The 18,348-nt window shown below is 40.0% G+C and overlaps 1 protein-coding gene across 2 annotated transcripts in view; it reads right to left on the bottom strand.

The window, feature by feature from the left end:
• Positions 1-18,348, bottom strand: part of apaf1 (apoptotic peptidase activating factor 1) — a 274,267-nt gene that overhangs the window by 56,674 nt on the left and 199,245 nt on the right. For both annotated transcript variants that reach the window (XM_059987521.1, XM_059987522.1), the window contains one exon: positions 14,117-14,242. In XM_059987521.1, the coding sequence (XP_059843504.1) occupies positions 14,117-14,242 (126 nt within the window). The remainder of the gene's footprint in view (positions 1-14,116; positions 14,243-18,348) is intronic.

The raw sequence follows: 18,348 nt of genomic DNA on the forward strand, positions 1-18,348 counted from the left end.
AGTGCAAACTACAAATCCCTATATTAGAAATGAAATTAATTTATTTGACCAATTCAAAATAAAGGCATTCAAAAGTTTACATGTGGATGGACAGAAAAATAAATATTCCATTTTTTTTAATTAAGCAGCCCATAAGGGCAGACATAGATTTAAATGCTATGTATTGCAAGTATCATGAATTTTTCTCCCTCTTCCAATTTACAGATTCTATCTTTGCTTCTAAATTACTTTGGTATCACCCCTCATACTGATGAAAGAGCACTTCATTATTACCCAGGCAAAATTTCTGTTCAATAATTATGCAGATATTCATAATAAATTTCTTTCTGCAAGTCTTCCAAAGCATCTTCTGTTTCAGTTTTATGTACCAACCAGTTTACTGGACTTTAACAATGTAATGCACTATGGTGTCGTCATTGACAGTGAAGAAGGATTATCAAAAATCACAGAGGAATCTCCATCAGCTGAATAAATGACCTGAGGAATGGCAAAAATCATTCAATTTAGGTAAGTTTAAGATTTTGCATTCTGTGAAGTCAAACCAGGGTAGGACTTGCACATTGAACAGTTGTGCATTGGGAAGGAGTGTTGTAGAACAGGAGGACTGAGTACAAGTTCACAGTTCCCTGAAAATGGTGTCACAGGTGGTGATGAGAATTTCTGGCACGCTGGGCAATGATATTGGGAAGTTATGTAGCAGTTGGTGAGACCACACTTAAAGTAGTGATTTGATCTAATTAAGTAATTAGAGCTAACAAAAAGGATGTGCCTTGGAGAAAAATTTAAGTAGTAGTGGTGAACTGAATGATTGAATGTTAATAGATGGAGGTACTGTAGCTCCAGTAACATCCCCATCCTCAGTGACAGCACAACCAAAACATTCAAGTTTCTCTAACAAGGCTGCAGCATTCTTGGCCACATTCAGCCAGAAGCAGCAAGTGAATGATCTATGTTAGCTTCCTCCAGAGATCCCCTCTCTTACAGTTCCCAGGCTTTGGCAATTCAATTCACTCTACGTGATCTAATGATAAAGCTGAGGGTCATGAATGCAGAGAAGTCAATAACGAGGTAACAATCTGGCTTTATCAGTGAAAGCATGCTCTGGAAGAGACTGTCTGTCCGCTCAAGCTGTTCCAATATGCAATACTGAAAGAATATAGTAATATCCAGATATGCCCTGCCCCTACAAAACAGACCAATTCCAAACAGACTGTTTAGGGCCTAGTCAGTCTGCTCTCAATCAATGGCAAAATGACAGATGGCATTACTAACATTTTTATCAAGTGGAATTTATTCTCCAAGGATACCCAAGTTTGGTTCTCTATAGGATCACCTAGCCCAGACTGAATCACAGTCTTGGGACTAACATATGCCAAAGAGCATTTAGCCAGATGTGAAGGAAAGGTAGATATGAAGGCAGATTTGACTGAGCATGGCACCAAGGAACTTCAGAAACTTTGATCTGTGGACATTAAGGGAAAATATCAAAAGACTGCTATCATTATTCAGACAAGGAAAAATTATTGTGATTGTTGGAGATCAAACATCTCAGCCCCAAGATGTTGTTGGAGGAGTTCTTCAGGACTGTATCCTACGCCAAACCAACTTCAGCTGATTCATCAATGTCCTCCCGAGTATCATAAAGTTAAAATGAGAAGTGTCTGCTGGTAATTGTACAAAGTTCACTTCTACTTGCAGCTCATCAGGAATTGAAGAAATGAAACACAACGCAGTAGGACCTGTATGATATTCAGGCATGTGTTGGTAAGTCCAAATAACATTTGTGCTGTAAGTGCCAGACAATGATCATCTCCAAAAAGTGAGAGTTTCACCACCTGCCCTTGACATTGATTGGGAGTATTAATATCATGTCCTCAATCTGTGGAGTCATCGCTGACGATCTTCAACAAAATACCTTTCCCATTCTCTTCAATGCTACCATGCATCACAGTTACTACCCAAGACTCTTATTGTTACTGGATCTGAATCCTGGGAAGTCGCTGAACAAAAGAACGTGGGAGTAACACACACAAAATGCTGGAGGAACTCAGCAAGTCAGGCAGTGTCAGTGTTAAAGAGTACACAGTTGACATTTTGGGCTGAGACCCTTATTCAGGACTTGAAAGACATGTGGGAATGTCTGCAGGACTAATAGTTCAAGTGGGTAACTCAACATCATATTAATGATAATTAGGGTTGAGCAATGAACTCTGGTCTTGCTGGTGATGATCATATATCCCAAAATAATGAATAAAAAGTAGTAAGATTTAAGGGCAACACAAGTGAATCTGCAGATGCTGGAAATAAATAAAAACACAAAATGCAGGCAGAAGTCAGCAGGCCAGACAGCATCTGTGGGAAGAGGTAGTGATGACGTTTCGGGCCGAAACCCTTCATCAGGAGTAATGAAGATTTAAGACAAGGGTTGTTCTAGATTCATTGAATATGCCTTTTCTGAAGCTGCCTAAAATATTGGTACAGAGCGTGTAACAAAACTTCAAACATTTTAGCATGATTTCCCTTACTGAAATAAACAGTGCAGAACACATTTGTCCAGCCTTTCAACACTTGGCATCAAAGAGAATGCACATAGCCTAGGCTTCAGCAGTACGCTTGGATCTGATGCAATGTGAGAACAAGGCACATTTATCATCAGGCAATGGATTCTCTAGTCCATTTCCCTGAGTTTTCTCTTTTACTATCTGTTTCTTCTTACTGCAGCAGAAATAAATAATTACAAGGATAAAAAAAATTCAACAGATATTACTTGTTGCAGAAACATGGGTTTGGAAAAAGGTTTAGAAAGTGATCCGAGGAGTCTTCCTTATGCAAAGATCAGATGAAATAAATTAAGTTCTATCAACACCATTGTTCACAATTCCTTTGTGGCTGAAACACTGGTGCAGCCGTCACTAATCCTTCCTCACACCTCCAGGGAAATGATTCAATCTGGTTTTCTCTCCAATCCCAAAAATATTCTGAAGAGTTAATTGTCAACTGTAAATTACTTGGTGTAGGCAAGTGATAAAATAATCAAAGTTCAAGTTGAATTGTCATTCAACCACATACATGAATACAGCCAAACAAAACAGGGCTCCCTGGGGCCAAAATGCAAAACACAGCACCAACAGTCATACACAGCACACAGAATTAAGATGACAGTAAAACGTATAGTCACAAAAACCCAGTTTTCTGAGTGTTATGGCCTATAGACTGATAGTGCATGGGATGTTGTCCTGGAGTCGCACAGTAGTCCTCATCACATGCTAGTGCTTCCACTGAATGAACACTGGAGGGCAGCACCAACAGGAGGGGCCAGCACCTAATCCAGCAGTGACAGCTCTGCTCTCCCTCACACTATCTCCAGCATCTGCAACAGGCGACCCCCACGGCATGAGGGCCAGGTCCGAGCAAAAACAAAGGGCATGCAGCTTTCCTGCTGCCAGTCTCACCACTGAACCAGTGAACCAGATTTGCAGTATTCTATGATACCAATGTCCAAAAGGGTCTTGCGATCACAAAAAAAATGCCCAAGACAATCAGTTGCACCATTCCTTGGACCGCACAGTGCCTCTGATGCCTTTCCAATTGAGTGTCTGAAGGCGGCTGCAACATGGTACGCAACAAGTCCAGCTCCATCACTGTAGAACAACTTGCTAGTGGAGTAGATTTGCAATATTTGCTGCTCTTCATATCCAGCAGAGGCTTGCGATCACAAAAAAAGACAATTACACTTTGGCTAGGACCCAGAGAGGCTGCTGCAACCGATCTCACTGCCACCTTACCAGAAAACAAAAAGGTGTTGATGGTATGCATGTGAGACAGAACAGGTTGCAAGGTGGAATAGAACTGATAGAATTACGGTGCTGAGAATTAAAATAAACATAACAAGCCAAAAGGTCTTCTATACCATGTAAGTTAGTTCAATTAGCTAATGTAATGCAAGTCAAGCAATCTGGCAGTTTTCCAATGAAGATTCAATTGCAAAGCACTGAAGATTCCAGACGATGCTCTCTGGAAGTTATTACCCTTCAGCAATCAGGTTCTCGAATCAGCATGGGTAACTTCACTCATTTCAACACTGAACTGAATTCCACAACCAATGGACACCCTTTCAAGGACTCTGCAACTCATGTTCTCAATACTTATTTATTAGTGCAGTGGTTAGCACAACACATTACAGTTCCAGCGACCCGGGCTCAATTCCTGCAGCTGCCTGCAAGGAGCTTGTATGTTCTCCCCGTGACAGCGTGGGTTTCCTCCGGGTGCTCCGGTTTCCTCGCACAGTCCAAAGAAATGCCTGTTGGTAGGTTAATTGGTCATTGTAAACTGTCCTGTGATTAGGCTAGGGGTAAATCGGGGGGCTGGCAGGTGGCGAGGCTTGAAGGGCCGAAGGACCTATTCTGAGCTGTATGTCAATAAATACATTTTTCACATTGGTTGTGTTATCAGTGTTTGTTTGTGTGTAGCTTTACATGGGTTCTACAGCATTTCTTTGCTCTACTGCGAATGCCTGGAAGAAAATGAATCTGAGGGTAGTAAATGGTGACATCTATATATTTTGATAATCAAGTTAGTTTGAATTTTGAATGGTTGATACTGAATGGATTCTAAATATTGTCAGAAACAACACATATCATTTACACCATTGTGTGATAAAGGATTATAGTAGAAATACTCAGCTGACCAAGCAGCATCAAACAGAGCAGGAATGGGACAGGCGGGCAGTTCCGAAAACCCCAAAGAGCATCTTGCTCTCTCACAAGTGCTCAGTTCTGAATACTGCGCCTCATGCCATTTCAAGATTCCAGTAAGTGCAGCAGGTTATCACTGTTTATAGCCTTTCTTTCTCACTCCCTTTCTCCTTAGTACTTCTTAGCTTATCTCCTCCAAACAGATCAGCTGTGCTTTATGAGTATCTCAAGCTGGCACCATCATGCTCATACTGTCTGGCCTCTCTTGGTTGCCACAGACATTCCCTTCACTTTCTCCACTTTCGTTTTTCTGCAACTGAAAACATGTTTGATTCTAACTTTTCACATTTCTGCTGAAAGCTCATCCACCCAAGATACTAAGCTAGCTTCTTTCTCCAAAGATGCTACTGTAAATACTGGGTAGCTCCAGCGTTTACTGGTTTTAATTCCATGACAACTTATTTGAAACCTCCTGTGCAAGATTTAAGGTAGAAAGATCTGGGCTTGTGATTTGTCTCTTACTCAGATAAATGCCAGGTTGTTAAATTCATAAACAAAATGAAAAAACAAAATTCTGGAAGCACTCAGCTACTGAAGTGGAATTTGTCGAAAAGGGAATTCTTTTAGTTAGGGAAGCAGATAAGTGTTTTTGAGATTCTAGGGCTGCAAGTTGTCCGCCGAAAATTCTGGAGAACAGAGAATATGACCATCAACAATAGAATCAGAATAGAAGGTGAGGTGGCGCAGGACGAGGGCTTCAGATGTTTGGATCATTACATTCTCTTTCAGGGAAGGTGAGACCTATACATATGGCACAGTTTGCACCTGAACTGGAGGGGAACTACTATCCTTGCAAATTTCAGAAGTTCAAAGTACATTTAGTAACAAAAATATATTAATTTTACAACCTTAAGATTCACCTGCTTACAGGCAGCCACAAAACAAGAAACCTGAAAAAACCAAATAAAAAAAAAGACCAGCACCTAATGTGCTGAGAGAGAGAAAAAAAGCACACAAATCGTGCAAACAATAAGCGCAAACAACAGCATTCCGAACAAAATTGAGTCCATAGACATGAAGCCCAGATCAGCCGGAGAAGTCTCAGCCTCAGCGCAGTGGCGGGCGGAGCAAACGTCAAGGAGCAGTGAGCACAATTGGCCTGACCCTCGCCTCCAGTCCTGACACGTCCATCTGGGCTGGAGTTTACATTGTCCAAACACTGGGTTATCCACCATAGTAATATGCTCTGGGCCTGGACCCCACCGCCACGTTCTGGCTTGTACCCGATTTTTTCAAATCGGCCCGGCGCTTAGGTAGATAGGATCCAAAACGACTCCACTCGCTCCAACTCCATCTCTGACTCCAACTCCGTCTTGAGCATGCCTCAATCTTGCTCCGACTAATTCTCTTCAAACATGGTATGCTCTGACTTTGCAACGCTCCCCCATGCCTTGACCTTCGAGTCAGCCTCACCTCCCCTTGTCTCTTCATTGTTTGCGGTGATCATTTATCACAGAAAAGCTGCATTATTAATAAATTATTTAGTTGTACTTCTTGCTTTATAAACCACAAATAAGCTGTCACCCATCTTCAGTTGCGCCATCTTAAACCTGAAGGTTTCCTGGTGCTGCATTTGGGGAAGGGGGGGATGTTTAAACTAGAATTGCAGATGGATGGGAACCAGAATGCCAAAGCAGATAGTGGAGTGGTCACGGGAAAGATGTTGTTAAGCCTACAAAGTCAGAAATCAAAAGGTTGAGCATGGTGGAGCTAATGTTCTGAGCTGTGTATGTTTCAATGCAAGGAGGATTGCAGAAATGGCAAATGAGGCTGGGGCATGGATCAGAATGTGGAATTATGACATTGTGGCCATTAGTGAGACTCACCTGCAGGCGAGGCATGACTGGCAGCTGTTGTTTTAGACATGATAGAGCAGGTGGGATTAAAGGGGGAGGGTTGACATGACGAGTCAGGGAAAATGTCATGGCAGTGCTCAGATAGGACACACTGGAGAGATCGTACACTGTTATGTGGGTGAAACTGAGGAATACAAAAAGGATGACAACGTTAATGGGATATTATAGATCACCCAATAGTCAGCAGGATTTAGAGGAGAAAACTTGTAGATTACAGACTGTTCTAAGAAACATAAGGTTGTAATAGTGAACAATTTGAAATTTCCACATATTGATTGGGACTTCCATACAGTAAAAGGGCAGGGTGGGATAGTGTTTTTTTTCTGAGATAGACTGGAATAGATCCTTTGAGCCTCTCCACCTAGCAATCCCCCAATTTAATCCGAGCCTAATGTACTGCGGGAGGAAACCAGAGGTCCCAACTAGAGGGATACTAGATTTCCTCGAAGGGAATGAGACAGGGAAGGTGACAGGAGTTTGAGGAACACTTTGCATCTAGTGATCACAATGCCATTAGCTTTCATATAATTATGAGAAACGATAGGTCTGGTCCTCAAGTTGAGATTCTAAATTGGAGAAAGGCCAAGCTGAAAGAGATGGGGAGAGATCTTGATGGATTTTTTTTGCATCAGCATTTACTCAGAAGATAGGCACAGTCTTTATAAGTGAGGCAAAGGATTGTATACAGCTTAAAGAGGAGTAGGTGTTTGCTGTCTTGAGGCAAATTTGAGTGGACTTGACAAGGTGTTCCCTTCGACCTTGTTGGTGGCCAGTACAAGAAATTGCAGGGACCCTAGCAAAGATATTTAAAATGTCCTTAGCAACAAGTGAGATGCTAAAGGTTTGGAAGATAGCTTATCTTGTTCTGTTGTTTAAAAATAAGCCAGGAAATTGTAGGCCAGAATCAACAACGCACAAGTTATTGGAAGGGATTCTAAGGGATCTGATGTATAAGCACTTGGATAGACAGAAAAGAATTAAAGATCATTAACATGGCTTTGTGCATGGTACCTTGTGTCTAACCAATCTTAATCAGCTTTTCGAGGAAGTTACCAAGAAAGTTGATGAAGGCAAGGAAGTGGATATTGTCTACATGGACTTCTGCATGACCTCTGACAAGGTTCCACATGGGAAGCTGGCCAAGGTTCAGTTGCTTAGCGTTGAAGATGAGATAGTAAACTGGAATAGACATTAGTTTCACAGGACAAGCCAGAGTGATAGTAGGTAGTTGCCTCTCTGACTGGAAGCCTCTAACTTGTGCTATGCCACAGGGATCAGTGCTGAGTATGTTGTTCTTTTGTCACCTATATCAACATTCTGGATTATAAGATAGTAAACTGGATCAGCAAATTTGCAGGATGACACCGAGAATGGGGGTGTAGTAGACAGTGAGGAAGGCTATAAAAACCTTGTCTTGGGATCTGGACCAGCTGGAAAAATGGACTTAGAAGTAGCAAGTGGAATTTAATGCAGAGAAGTGTGAGGTGTTACAGTTTAGGAGGACAAACCAGGATAGGACTGAAATGGTGAGCAGTAGGGCACTGAGGAGTGCAGGAGAACAGAGGGATCTGGGAATATAGATCTATAATTCCTTGAAAGTGATGCCACAAGAAGATAGGGTCGTAAGAAGAGCTTTTGACACAGATCTTCATAACACAAAGTACGAGTACAGGAAGTGGGATTATGCTCAAGTTGCTGATGAGGCCTAATTACAAGTATCACGTGCAGTTCTGGCTACCTACCTTCAGGAAAGATCTCAATAAAACTGAAAGACTACGGAGAAAATTTACAAGGATTTTGCCAGGACCTGAGGGCCTAAGTTATGGGGAAACATTGATTAGGTTAAGACTTCATTTCCTGGAGTGTAGGAGAGTGAGGGGAGATTTGATAGAGGTATACAAAATTATGAGGGGTATAGATAGGGTAAATGCAACTGAGGTTGGTTGGGATGAGAACTAGAGGTCATGGGTTAATGGTGAAAGGTGAAATGTCTAAGGGGAACGTGAACAGGAAATTCTTCACTCAGAGGGTGGTGAGAATGTGAAATCAGCTGCCAAATGAAGTGGTGCATTTGGGTTCGATTTCAGCACTTAAGAGAAATTTGGATAGGTACATGGATGGGAGGGATACGGAGAGGTATGGTCCAAATGCAGATTGATGGGACTAGGCAGATTAACAGTTCAGCATGGACTAGATAGGTCGAAAGGTCTGTTTCTGTGTGAGAGTGTTCTATGACTATGGCTCTAAATTACTCCTTGAGAGCTTAGGAACAGGAATGCAATGCAGATGAATCCATGCATGGATCAATTGTTTAGGGCAGAGGACTTCAGATTCTTACACCAGGACCAGCTCCACAGAAAGTGGTTCATACAGAGACTAGTCAGATTGCACCACCACAGATCTAAGACTATCATCTTCAAAAGAAAGGTTTGCTTACGTCATGATGAAACATTTAAACTAATTTTATGGGGCAGATAGATGAAGATGGCAGTGAACAGAAGAAAATACATATAATAAAACAAGAAACAAAAATTTTAGGCACATCTAGACTGAGAGAGAGTTCATTAAGTCCAAGATGATTTTATACACACACACACACACACACACACACAGACAAAAGAACCAAAAGTAATCAAAACCATTTTATATATCAAGTGGTCAGTTCTGCCAGAGATAGTGGTGGAGGTAGACTGGATTGAAGCACTCAAAAAGGGCTTGTTGTACATTTGAAAGAAAAGTTTTTGCCTGCATTTTGAGGGGGGAGGGACTGAACTTACAAATGGCCACGCACTGAACTGCCACCTTCCTTTTCTGTCATCATGCTGAGATGGCTTTTGACTCTTCGGGTCCATATTAGAAGTCTGTTCAAATCACCCATGGCTTTGATTTATAATATTAACATACAGAAACAACTTGAATAGATGGCACAACCTCAATTTATATAAAAGAAACTTTAGCCAGTAGATGCATTAAAAGCTAGTGAACTATAGATACCAACCTGACCACATAATGAGATTTTGGATTATCTTTCCCTTAGAAATGGTCCAGAAGAGATTAACTGCAATAGCATAAGACTTGAGTAATGTAAAAAAAACTCAAGAAATTGGAACCATTCCATTGGGGTTTTTTAAATTTGTAAAATGTATAAAAAAACTAATAAAAAAAAGAAATTGGAACCATTCTTCTCAGAAAAGGATGTAATACAGATGTTTAATGAATGATTTTGATTAAACAATAAGGGGAAGCTCTTTCATGTAACAGACAAGGAGATGGAGATTTTTGACAATGGTCTATAAAGCATCAGAGACAACATATGGAACATTTTTCAAGAACTAAGTCATGAATTGGAATGAATAGTCTGAACGGGTGATGGAATCAAATGGAAGAGGAATTGTCAAAAGAGAATTTAGTAAATACATGAAAAAAAACTTAAAACTACCTTGCTTGGCTTCAGAAAGCACACGGTTTTTGGGATTCAATGACTTCTGATACCATAGAGTTAATTTAGTTCAACAGGCCAAAGAATTTTCTCTGTGCTGTACAACTTTATGTTACTATTCTGAATGTCTTTCTTGTTTAAAATTGGTCCCAAACTGATATACAATTCTGGCAGGTTTCCCAGTAAGTTACAGTACAGTCTGACTTCATAAAAGATTTCCACTGTCAACAATGTTTTCCTTTGAATTGTTTACCCAAATTAGCTGGACATTGTCTTAAGAGACTGAACATTGTAACTTGAGACAAAAACTATTAAATTTTCTGGTTAATCCATATTTGATCAAAGATCTACAAGTTGAAACTTAGAAGATGTGAAATAGTGGAAATATTCAAAATCCTAAAAGTTCCTGCAGACTAATTTGAACACCCCAAAAACTTAAACACAAGGTATTCTGTAGTTGCTGGAAATCCAGAGAAACAAATACGATATGCTGCAGGAATTCAGCAGGTCAGGAATGAAGCAAGAATAAGAAGGTGGGGGGGGGGGGGGGAAGGGTGGGAGCAGGATGAATATAAGCTGGTAAAACAACCCAAAAACTTGACTTTAACAAAAAAAAAATTGAGAGGGATTTAATTCAGTAATATGACAGAAATTCAATTTCTAAAATTCCAGTCCTGAGTTAAACAAGAATCTGATGGTGAATAATGAACATCCAGTTCATTTCATCCCTGTAAGGCCATTGCCATAAACCTAATCCACATTTTGATAAGAACAGTGAACATCCATATTGGGTAGAGTAGAGACTACATCCAATTCCCCACTTAATACTTAGATCTAGAAAACACTTGGGGAGAAAAACAAAACATTTTCTCCCTTTTTGGGTATTACACTTTTTGATTTAATTTATATTAAAGACAAGTTTCAGCACTTCTCAACTCAGAAATTATGAGGAGAACACATTACTTCCTAAACTGAATGTACTATTAAATAGTTATGTCCTAAAAATTTAAATGTTCTTGTACTGTGAAGTGCTGAAACTGGAAGTCAATTTACATTTTATTTAAGGTCAATGTTGTTATTATGTTAACATGTAAGAAAAATTGGTATAACTGAAGAATACCTCAAATAAAGAACAGATGGCAGGTAGAAGGGAAGGAGGGAGAGTACCTTGCTGACATTGTGGTGTGCACCAGCTTATTAATGCTGTGAAAGGAATCTGAATTCAAACATCCAAGACCTCACCTCACTGACAGCTAGGGTTGGAGCCAACTTTTCAAGGATTGAGAGGAAGCCAACACCCACTGGAAGTAATATTGCAAAGAGGCCCACATTGCATTTCCAACAATTTTGTCACAAACTAATCTTCAGAATTATTTGGAGATGATTCAACCTACAGCGATTATATTGCAGATCCCAAGGAACCCAATCTTAATAGTTGAACTGTAGAAAGCAGACAATGCAGGGCTGCTGTGCAGTGAGCTTCAAGCCACTGTCAACTCTTTCACTGACGCCGATGGGAGATGGATCCTACGTGTAACATCTACCAGACAAAGTTCTCTGCAGAGAACACAGAGCATAGGTATAGGCCCTCCCACCCACCATGCCTGTGCTGACCACGAAGCCAATCAAAACTATTCCTGTCTGATTGCACATGATCCATATTTCTTTATTGTCTGTCTATACACATGCCTATCTAAACTCCTTTTAAATTTTGCTATGGTATTTACAACTACACCACACCCGGCAGATCGTTCCAGCTACCTGTCACTATGTAAAAGAAAAATTGCTTAGCATATCCTCTTTAAACTTTTCTCCTCTACCTTAAACTTATGCTCTCTAATATTTGAAATTTCCACTTTGGGGATAAAGATGCTGATTATCTACTCTACTTGTACCACTCATAATTTTATATGTTTCTATCAGGTTGACCACTCAGTCTCTGAAACTCTGGACAAAATCAGTTCATTTGCCCAACCTCTGCTTACAGCTAATAGTAAATGCATTATAATTGAAGAAAAAAGTCCTGGAAAATCCCTTCTTCACCTTCACCAAAGCCTCTGCATCCATCCTTTAGTGCGATGACCAGAACACAATGTGGCATAAGCAAGGTTTTGTATAGCTGCAACATAATATCCCAACATTTATACTCAATGTCCCCAATGATGATGACAACCATGCCCTATACCTTATTTTTCACTCTGTTCTCTTGCATTGCCACTTTCTAGGAGCTTTGGACTTTGCACTCCAAGATCTGTCTATATGTCAATGCTCTCAATGGTTCCTGCCACTTACTATGCAAATATGCTTTCCTTTGGCATTTGACATCCCAAATTAAACTCAATCTGCAATTTCTCTGCCCAACTTTCCAAACAACCTATATCCTGCTGTCGGTGCCTTTTGAGAACTTTCCTCACTATCCACAAATCCCCAATTTTCTTACCATCTGCAAACTTACAAATCACAGCATCGACACTTTTCATGCAAAATGTTAATCTATATTACAAACAGAAGTCTGGGCAATGATCCTTGCAGAACATCACTGGTCAGAGACTTACAGTCTGATAAACGCCCCTCTACCACCAGCTTCAATCTTCTACAAGAAAGAGCAATTGGCCTCAGTGTATAAATCTGCCCTCCACCAGAAATAAAGCCAGTGGTGAGACACTGGAAACGTGGATCACTACTCACAATTTGGGAAGTAGCACTAAGCAAAGACAGATATTGAAGAGGAAACACACTATTACCTTCAATGGCAGCACAGAGCTTGGTGATTTGAGGGAAAAGATGTTCAAATATCAAGGCCTCAAACCTAGAACGCAACTTCCCTTTTCTAGGCAGCAATGATCTCCGCATTCATGTAAGTGTCTTAGATGAACCCTACCTCTCAATGCAAATCAAGGCAATGAAAAAATACTGTCTCAGTGATAGGATAAGCAAATCAATACCAGCATCCTCTCCCAGTTCCACATCCCTTCAATGAGAATCTGATTACACATGTAACAAAGACACCTTAATTTCAGTCAAGAGGAAATCTGCAGATGCTGGAAATCAAAGTACTACATACAAAATGCTAGAGAAAATCAGCAAGCCAGGCAGGATCTACAAAAATTAGTAAACAATCGATGTTTTGTGCCTGATTAAACATTGGCTGTTTACTCTTTTCCACAGATGCTGGTGGTCTGCTGAGTTCCTCTAGTATTTTGTGTCTGTTATCTTAATTACAGCTCTGTAATTTGATTGGAGGATGAGCGCAAGACTCTAAGAAAAATATAGCTCAAAGCAGAGAGGGAACTTTCAAGTTGGTATTGAGAACCTCAAAGTGTATGCATCAGAAACATACTGAAGCTCTGTGCAAGTGGCAGGCGGTGTGCATCACCTCACAAACCATCCACCTGACTGCCTGTTTAGGCACCGGCCACCTGATTAACGGAAAACTCAATAGCTCCCCATGTTGACCTCTTCTGAAGCCAGAAAACCAGTATGGAAGTTATTAGTAATCCTGAGGTACTGCTTCAAGATTACTAAGTGTACAAGCACTATGTTACTGCCTCTTTCTAATCCATGTATATTTACAGGAACGAACAATTTTTCCATTTTTGTAATGCAAAACTATTGTTTTCTCTAACCTTCACAAAGGAATAAGCACCCTTCCACATCACAAAGTAAATGCCAGAATCAACTTACAGATTAGCTAGCATGTAATCACATTCTGTTGCCCTCCATCAAAATACAAAAATTAACATCAATGTGATTGTTCCTGTGTCAATGCCTCACTTCTTATTTATGAATTATACAAAAGATGTCAATAAAATAATGAATTCCTTGCACTAAAGTCTGTGAACAAATGTCCTAGCTCTTTTGTTACAACCAGAGGTGCTGGTTCATGAAAAGAACTACTGTGTTTTTTAAAGACTGCATCACACACAAGTTGACAGAGTAAGGAACATGTGCTATATTTCAAAACTACAGTCTGAGCCAGATTTGTCTTAAATAGGAAGTAGATCCATTATTTTTAAATACAATGACAGATATTTAGTTCACACTTCAGAAGAAAAATAAACACCAACCTTGGCACTTTTATCAGCAGAAGCAGAAACAACTTTATTGCCATCAGGTGATGCATCACATGATAGAACTGCTCCGTCATGACAACGAAAATTCTTCAGCAACTCTCCAGTAATGAAATTCCACACCTATATTGTCAAAGCAATTTATTTGGTGAGATTTTGGTCTCTTCTGAACTGGTTTAAAACAAAGAGTAATAATTTTACAGTAAATCTGCATTAATCAAATAATCAATATTTGTCTGAAATTTGAAAAATTTTTCTCGATTAATGTATCATGGCTCAAGTTAGATTTGTGTGAACTAGCAAAGAACTGAGCTGAACTTCCTCAATCAGTAAGATCTGATAATAATATCCTTCAGACCAATCAGTTTTAAAGAGGGAGACCAATTCATGCTCTTCATGTACTCAGGACCACCCTGCAAAGCACTGATTCCTGCTATAGTACTCTTGGTTCTCTACTTTAATTACAGCTATACAAACCCCTGAACTTCAGTGCTGGCATGCCAGGAATGAAAGGTGCACCTTTACGACTGAAATGAAACACCTTCCTTAATGCTGCTGCCTTACGTCAGGAAATCTGGACGACTATATTGCCATCATTGGTAATGCTCTCACAGCAATGAATGGATTGGTGTGCTGCTTTCCCTAGCTTGCCCAGCACCAGCCTTCGTAGAAAGCCCTGGGGCAATTTATTGCTGGATTTGTTCCTTCTTCCCATCACAGCTGTATCAATGGTAATGCAAAAGACCCCAATCACTTGTGTTGTCATCCCTGTGAAAGGCACCCCGAGTGCTAAATATAGCATCATTGTAACACTTGTTAGAATTTATCTTTGCAATACAGAAACAGCAGTTGGCTTTAAGGAAAAATGTAATGAATTCCACTCCTCCGAAAAGATCACAAACAATAAATTGATTAGTGAATTCCACACATGCGTGTGAACAAGGAGAAGAGATGCATGCCTCCAGCTAGTTTCATTAAGAAGCTGAAATGCAATATCTTTATGAAGTTTCGTTGTCCTTAGTTTCATTGCTCTGAGCTTAATTATCTTACTCTTCGGTCAAAGTTTCATTGATGGAATTTCCCACCCCCCACGGCATAGTTGAGAAACAACCTGAAGATTAAAGCTAAATAACATTTGTGCACGTGGGTGAAGACTCAGTGAGAAACAAGTATAGGGAAGACTTCAGTAGATAGAATTTAAATAGTCCCTTTCTAATTTGCACATTTAGTATTAGATTTGAAGGCAACTAAACATTATTTTGGCATCTTCCACCACCCCCCAACCTTACTTCTCAGTCCTGAAGAAGGGTCTTGGCCCAAAATGCTCCTGTGTATTTATTTCCATAGATGCTGCCTGACCTGCTGAGTTCCTCCAGCACTTTGTGTTGCTCTGGAATAATTTGTCAGATTTATTCATCACAAATGGAGAATGCTGACAGTTACCCGTAACTCAAAATCTGAAAATGAATTTACAGAACTTACCTTAAACCTTCCCACTAAATCTGTCAGAAAAGCTTGGAGATAGCACCACTCCCAGTTTAGTTATATATTTTACTTGAATGCAAGCAAGACATTGTTTAGATGCATACTTCTGTGATTTTTCATATAAAAAGTTCTTCCTGCACCATTAGGCATAATGGGTGGCAATCGTGCCGTTTCTTCAGAATTTGTCTGTTTTACAAGGCAGGGTCACTAGCTCGATGCTCAACCCAGCATAGGTGGAACTCATAGGTGGGCTGGACACCCTGCTCACTTATGGAAGGTGAAGAGTCTCTCAGTGCCTCTCCTTTCCAGGTGTAGTGAATGCCGCAGTACCACTGTTTAGCTTGGCACGCAGGAGGTCACTTGCATATGGCCTCTCCTACACTACTGTGCCCATGGCAACACCTTCAAATGGCATCCCTGTCTTACTGAGTTTGCTAAGTCATGGCTCGACGAAGGGTCCAGCGGTATAACTGAGTGGGCAGGCTGGGCTCATCAGCCTTGGCTGGTAGCCAGCCTAGGAGAAGATCAACTCCGATTCCAAACCTGGGTACATGGGTCTCATTAGCCTTGCCATGCAATCTATCTAGAGAAAGAAACTCCAATACTCAACCTACAACATTGCAGTTGCCACAGTCATCACAGCTCACTGTGCCATTGTGGAATATTCCCTGGCCTAAAGAGTGGAATTGGTCCATGCCATCATTATCAATGTACGTAATTCCGGGCAGAGCTAATCATCAAACTGCATTAATCTTTTATTAGAATGATGCATAAATATTCAATATATTTAATCTAAACTTCTGAAATAATATCCTGTCTTTACACCCTTTTTCTAATCTGGTGTTTCTTAATAGTCAAGCACAACCTTTGACCAGATATCACAGGTTCTGAATAAAACCTTTTGCAGAACAGTTAATTACAGCCTCTTGCCAATGTATATTATACATTCTTTGCTTGACATACTATGTAGAGCTATGTATTAATGAAGCAAATGTGAAGCAAAGGAAGTTAACTTAAAACAATAAAATTATGAGGCTGAGAATATTCTTGATTTTACCTCAACTGAGATGAGCACAGACATTTCACATGTCATTTCAATACGAAAGATCTTTTTATTATTTCTCCTCTGATTCCTATACAATCATCTATAACAGATTGTAGCAAAGCTGCCTTTAATTTCGGTTTTGCTATTTCTGCTTTTGATTGCTTCTAATGCCTTTATTGTTCTAGGTTCCTCAAATATAGAATTAAATATATAGGATTCAATAATTCAATAACTACATAAAAATAATAAATAATAATCTTCCAATGCCATATAGTCAGAAATCAGAGCTGAAAGTTTATTGAAAGCAAAAAGATTAGAGAAAGCTTTTTCCCCCCTCTGCTGAAAGAGAGATCGAAACAACCTAAGATTGTACAACAAATAAAGCAATCATACCATTTAATGAATGGTGTTGTTGCTTTATTTTTCATGTGGTCTTCGGATGTTTTGTAGTAATGGCAAAAGCCCGGGTATTACAATGTAACATCATTCTTTAAAAATGACTCAACCAACTGTCGAATTTTACCATTTAGACACAAAAAAAAATTGCTCGAAATTCAATAAATAGCATGAGATATATAAAGCTTTCAGAAACAATTCAAATTATCATTAACGGCTACAATTCACAAAAGGATGTGCACAGGGGGAGAAATGAAGCTGGGGAACAAATGCAGAGGCCCCACTAAACAATCATTAAAGACACTAGAGGTGCATGCTTGTGCGTGTGTGTGTGTGTGTGTGTGTGTGTGTGTGTGTGTGTGTGTGTGTGTGTGTGTGTGTGTGTGTGTGTGTGTGTGTGTGTGTGTGAGACTGTGTGTGTGACTACGAGTGCTTGACTACGTGTGCATGTGTGTGTGCATGTGCTCAATACACACAGTGGTCGGCATAAAGGATTAATAATTATGAATGACTGAGGGCAATTTCAAAGAATCAGACACAAAGAAAGCCGAAATGCAGCAAGACAGAAAATGGAGGTTCAGTGGCTACTGCAAAAAAAAAGTGAAGGTTTATTCATTTCCATAGATGCTTTGCGTTGCTGCAAAAATTGCTTTCTTACTCAGTTTGCTGAGCAGTTTATCTTCAGCAGTTGTCCGATTACATTTCACAAGATAGGGGAGCAGTTTAGATTCAGTGATTAGGTCTCGATAATGGAACACTTTTGATGAAAGCAGCAAAAAAATATAGTAACAGAAAAATATCGTTGCTCAAGGCAAATGGTGGATTAGAAAATATGACACAGAATTTACTGAGCAGGTCTTGTATGACAGCTTCTCTTGCCCTTCCAATTTCCCCCAATATGCACACTTGAAAACTAGAACATTGGAATAGCAGCACCTAGGGAGGCTAAAGATTTTGGGTTGAGACTGTATCAGAACTGATACGGAACAGGAAAGATGGCTAGAACAGCAGTGTGCAGGACATGGGGTTGGAGGAGAGTGATATGCACACCAAGGAGCATCCCTATGAAAGCAGAAAGACAATGGGAGTAGAGGAGAAAATGTGACTTGATGGTGGGATTGTGGTGGAGCTGGCTTAATGGTGGAGGATGGAGTATTGGATGGACAAGCTAATGGGGTGATAGGTAAGGGCCAAGGGAAATTTATTGCCTTTGTGAAGTAGTGATGTGGGAAATAGAGGATAGGATGGCTTGATAACAGAGAGAAGCCAGAATTCTGGAAGAAGAAAGAACAATTTAGAAACT

Source organism: Hypanus sabinus, chromosome 13 (genome assembly GCF_030144855.1).
Source record: "Hypanus sabinus isolate sHypSab1 chromosome 13, sHypSab1.hap1, whole genome shotgun sequence".
Taxonomy (NCBI): domain Eukaryota; kingdom Metazoa; phylum Chordata; class Chondrichthyes; order Myliobatiformes; family Dasyatidae; genus Hypanus; species Hypanus sabinus.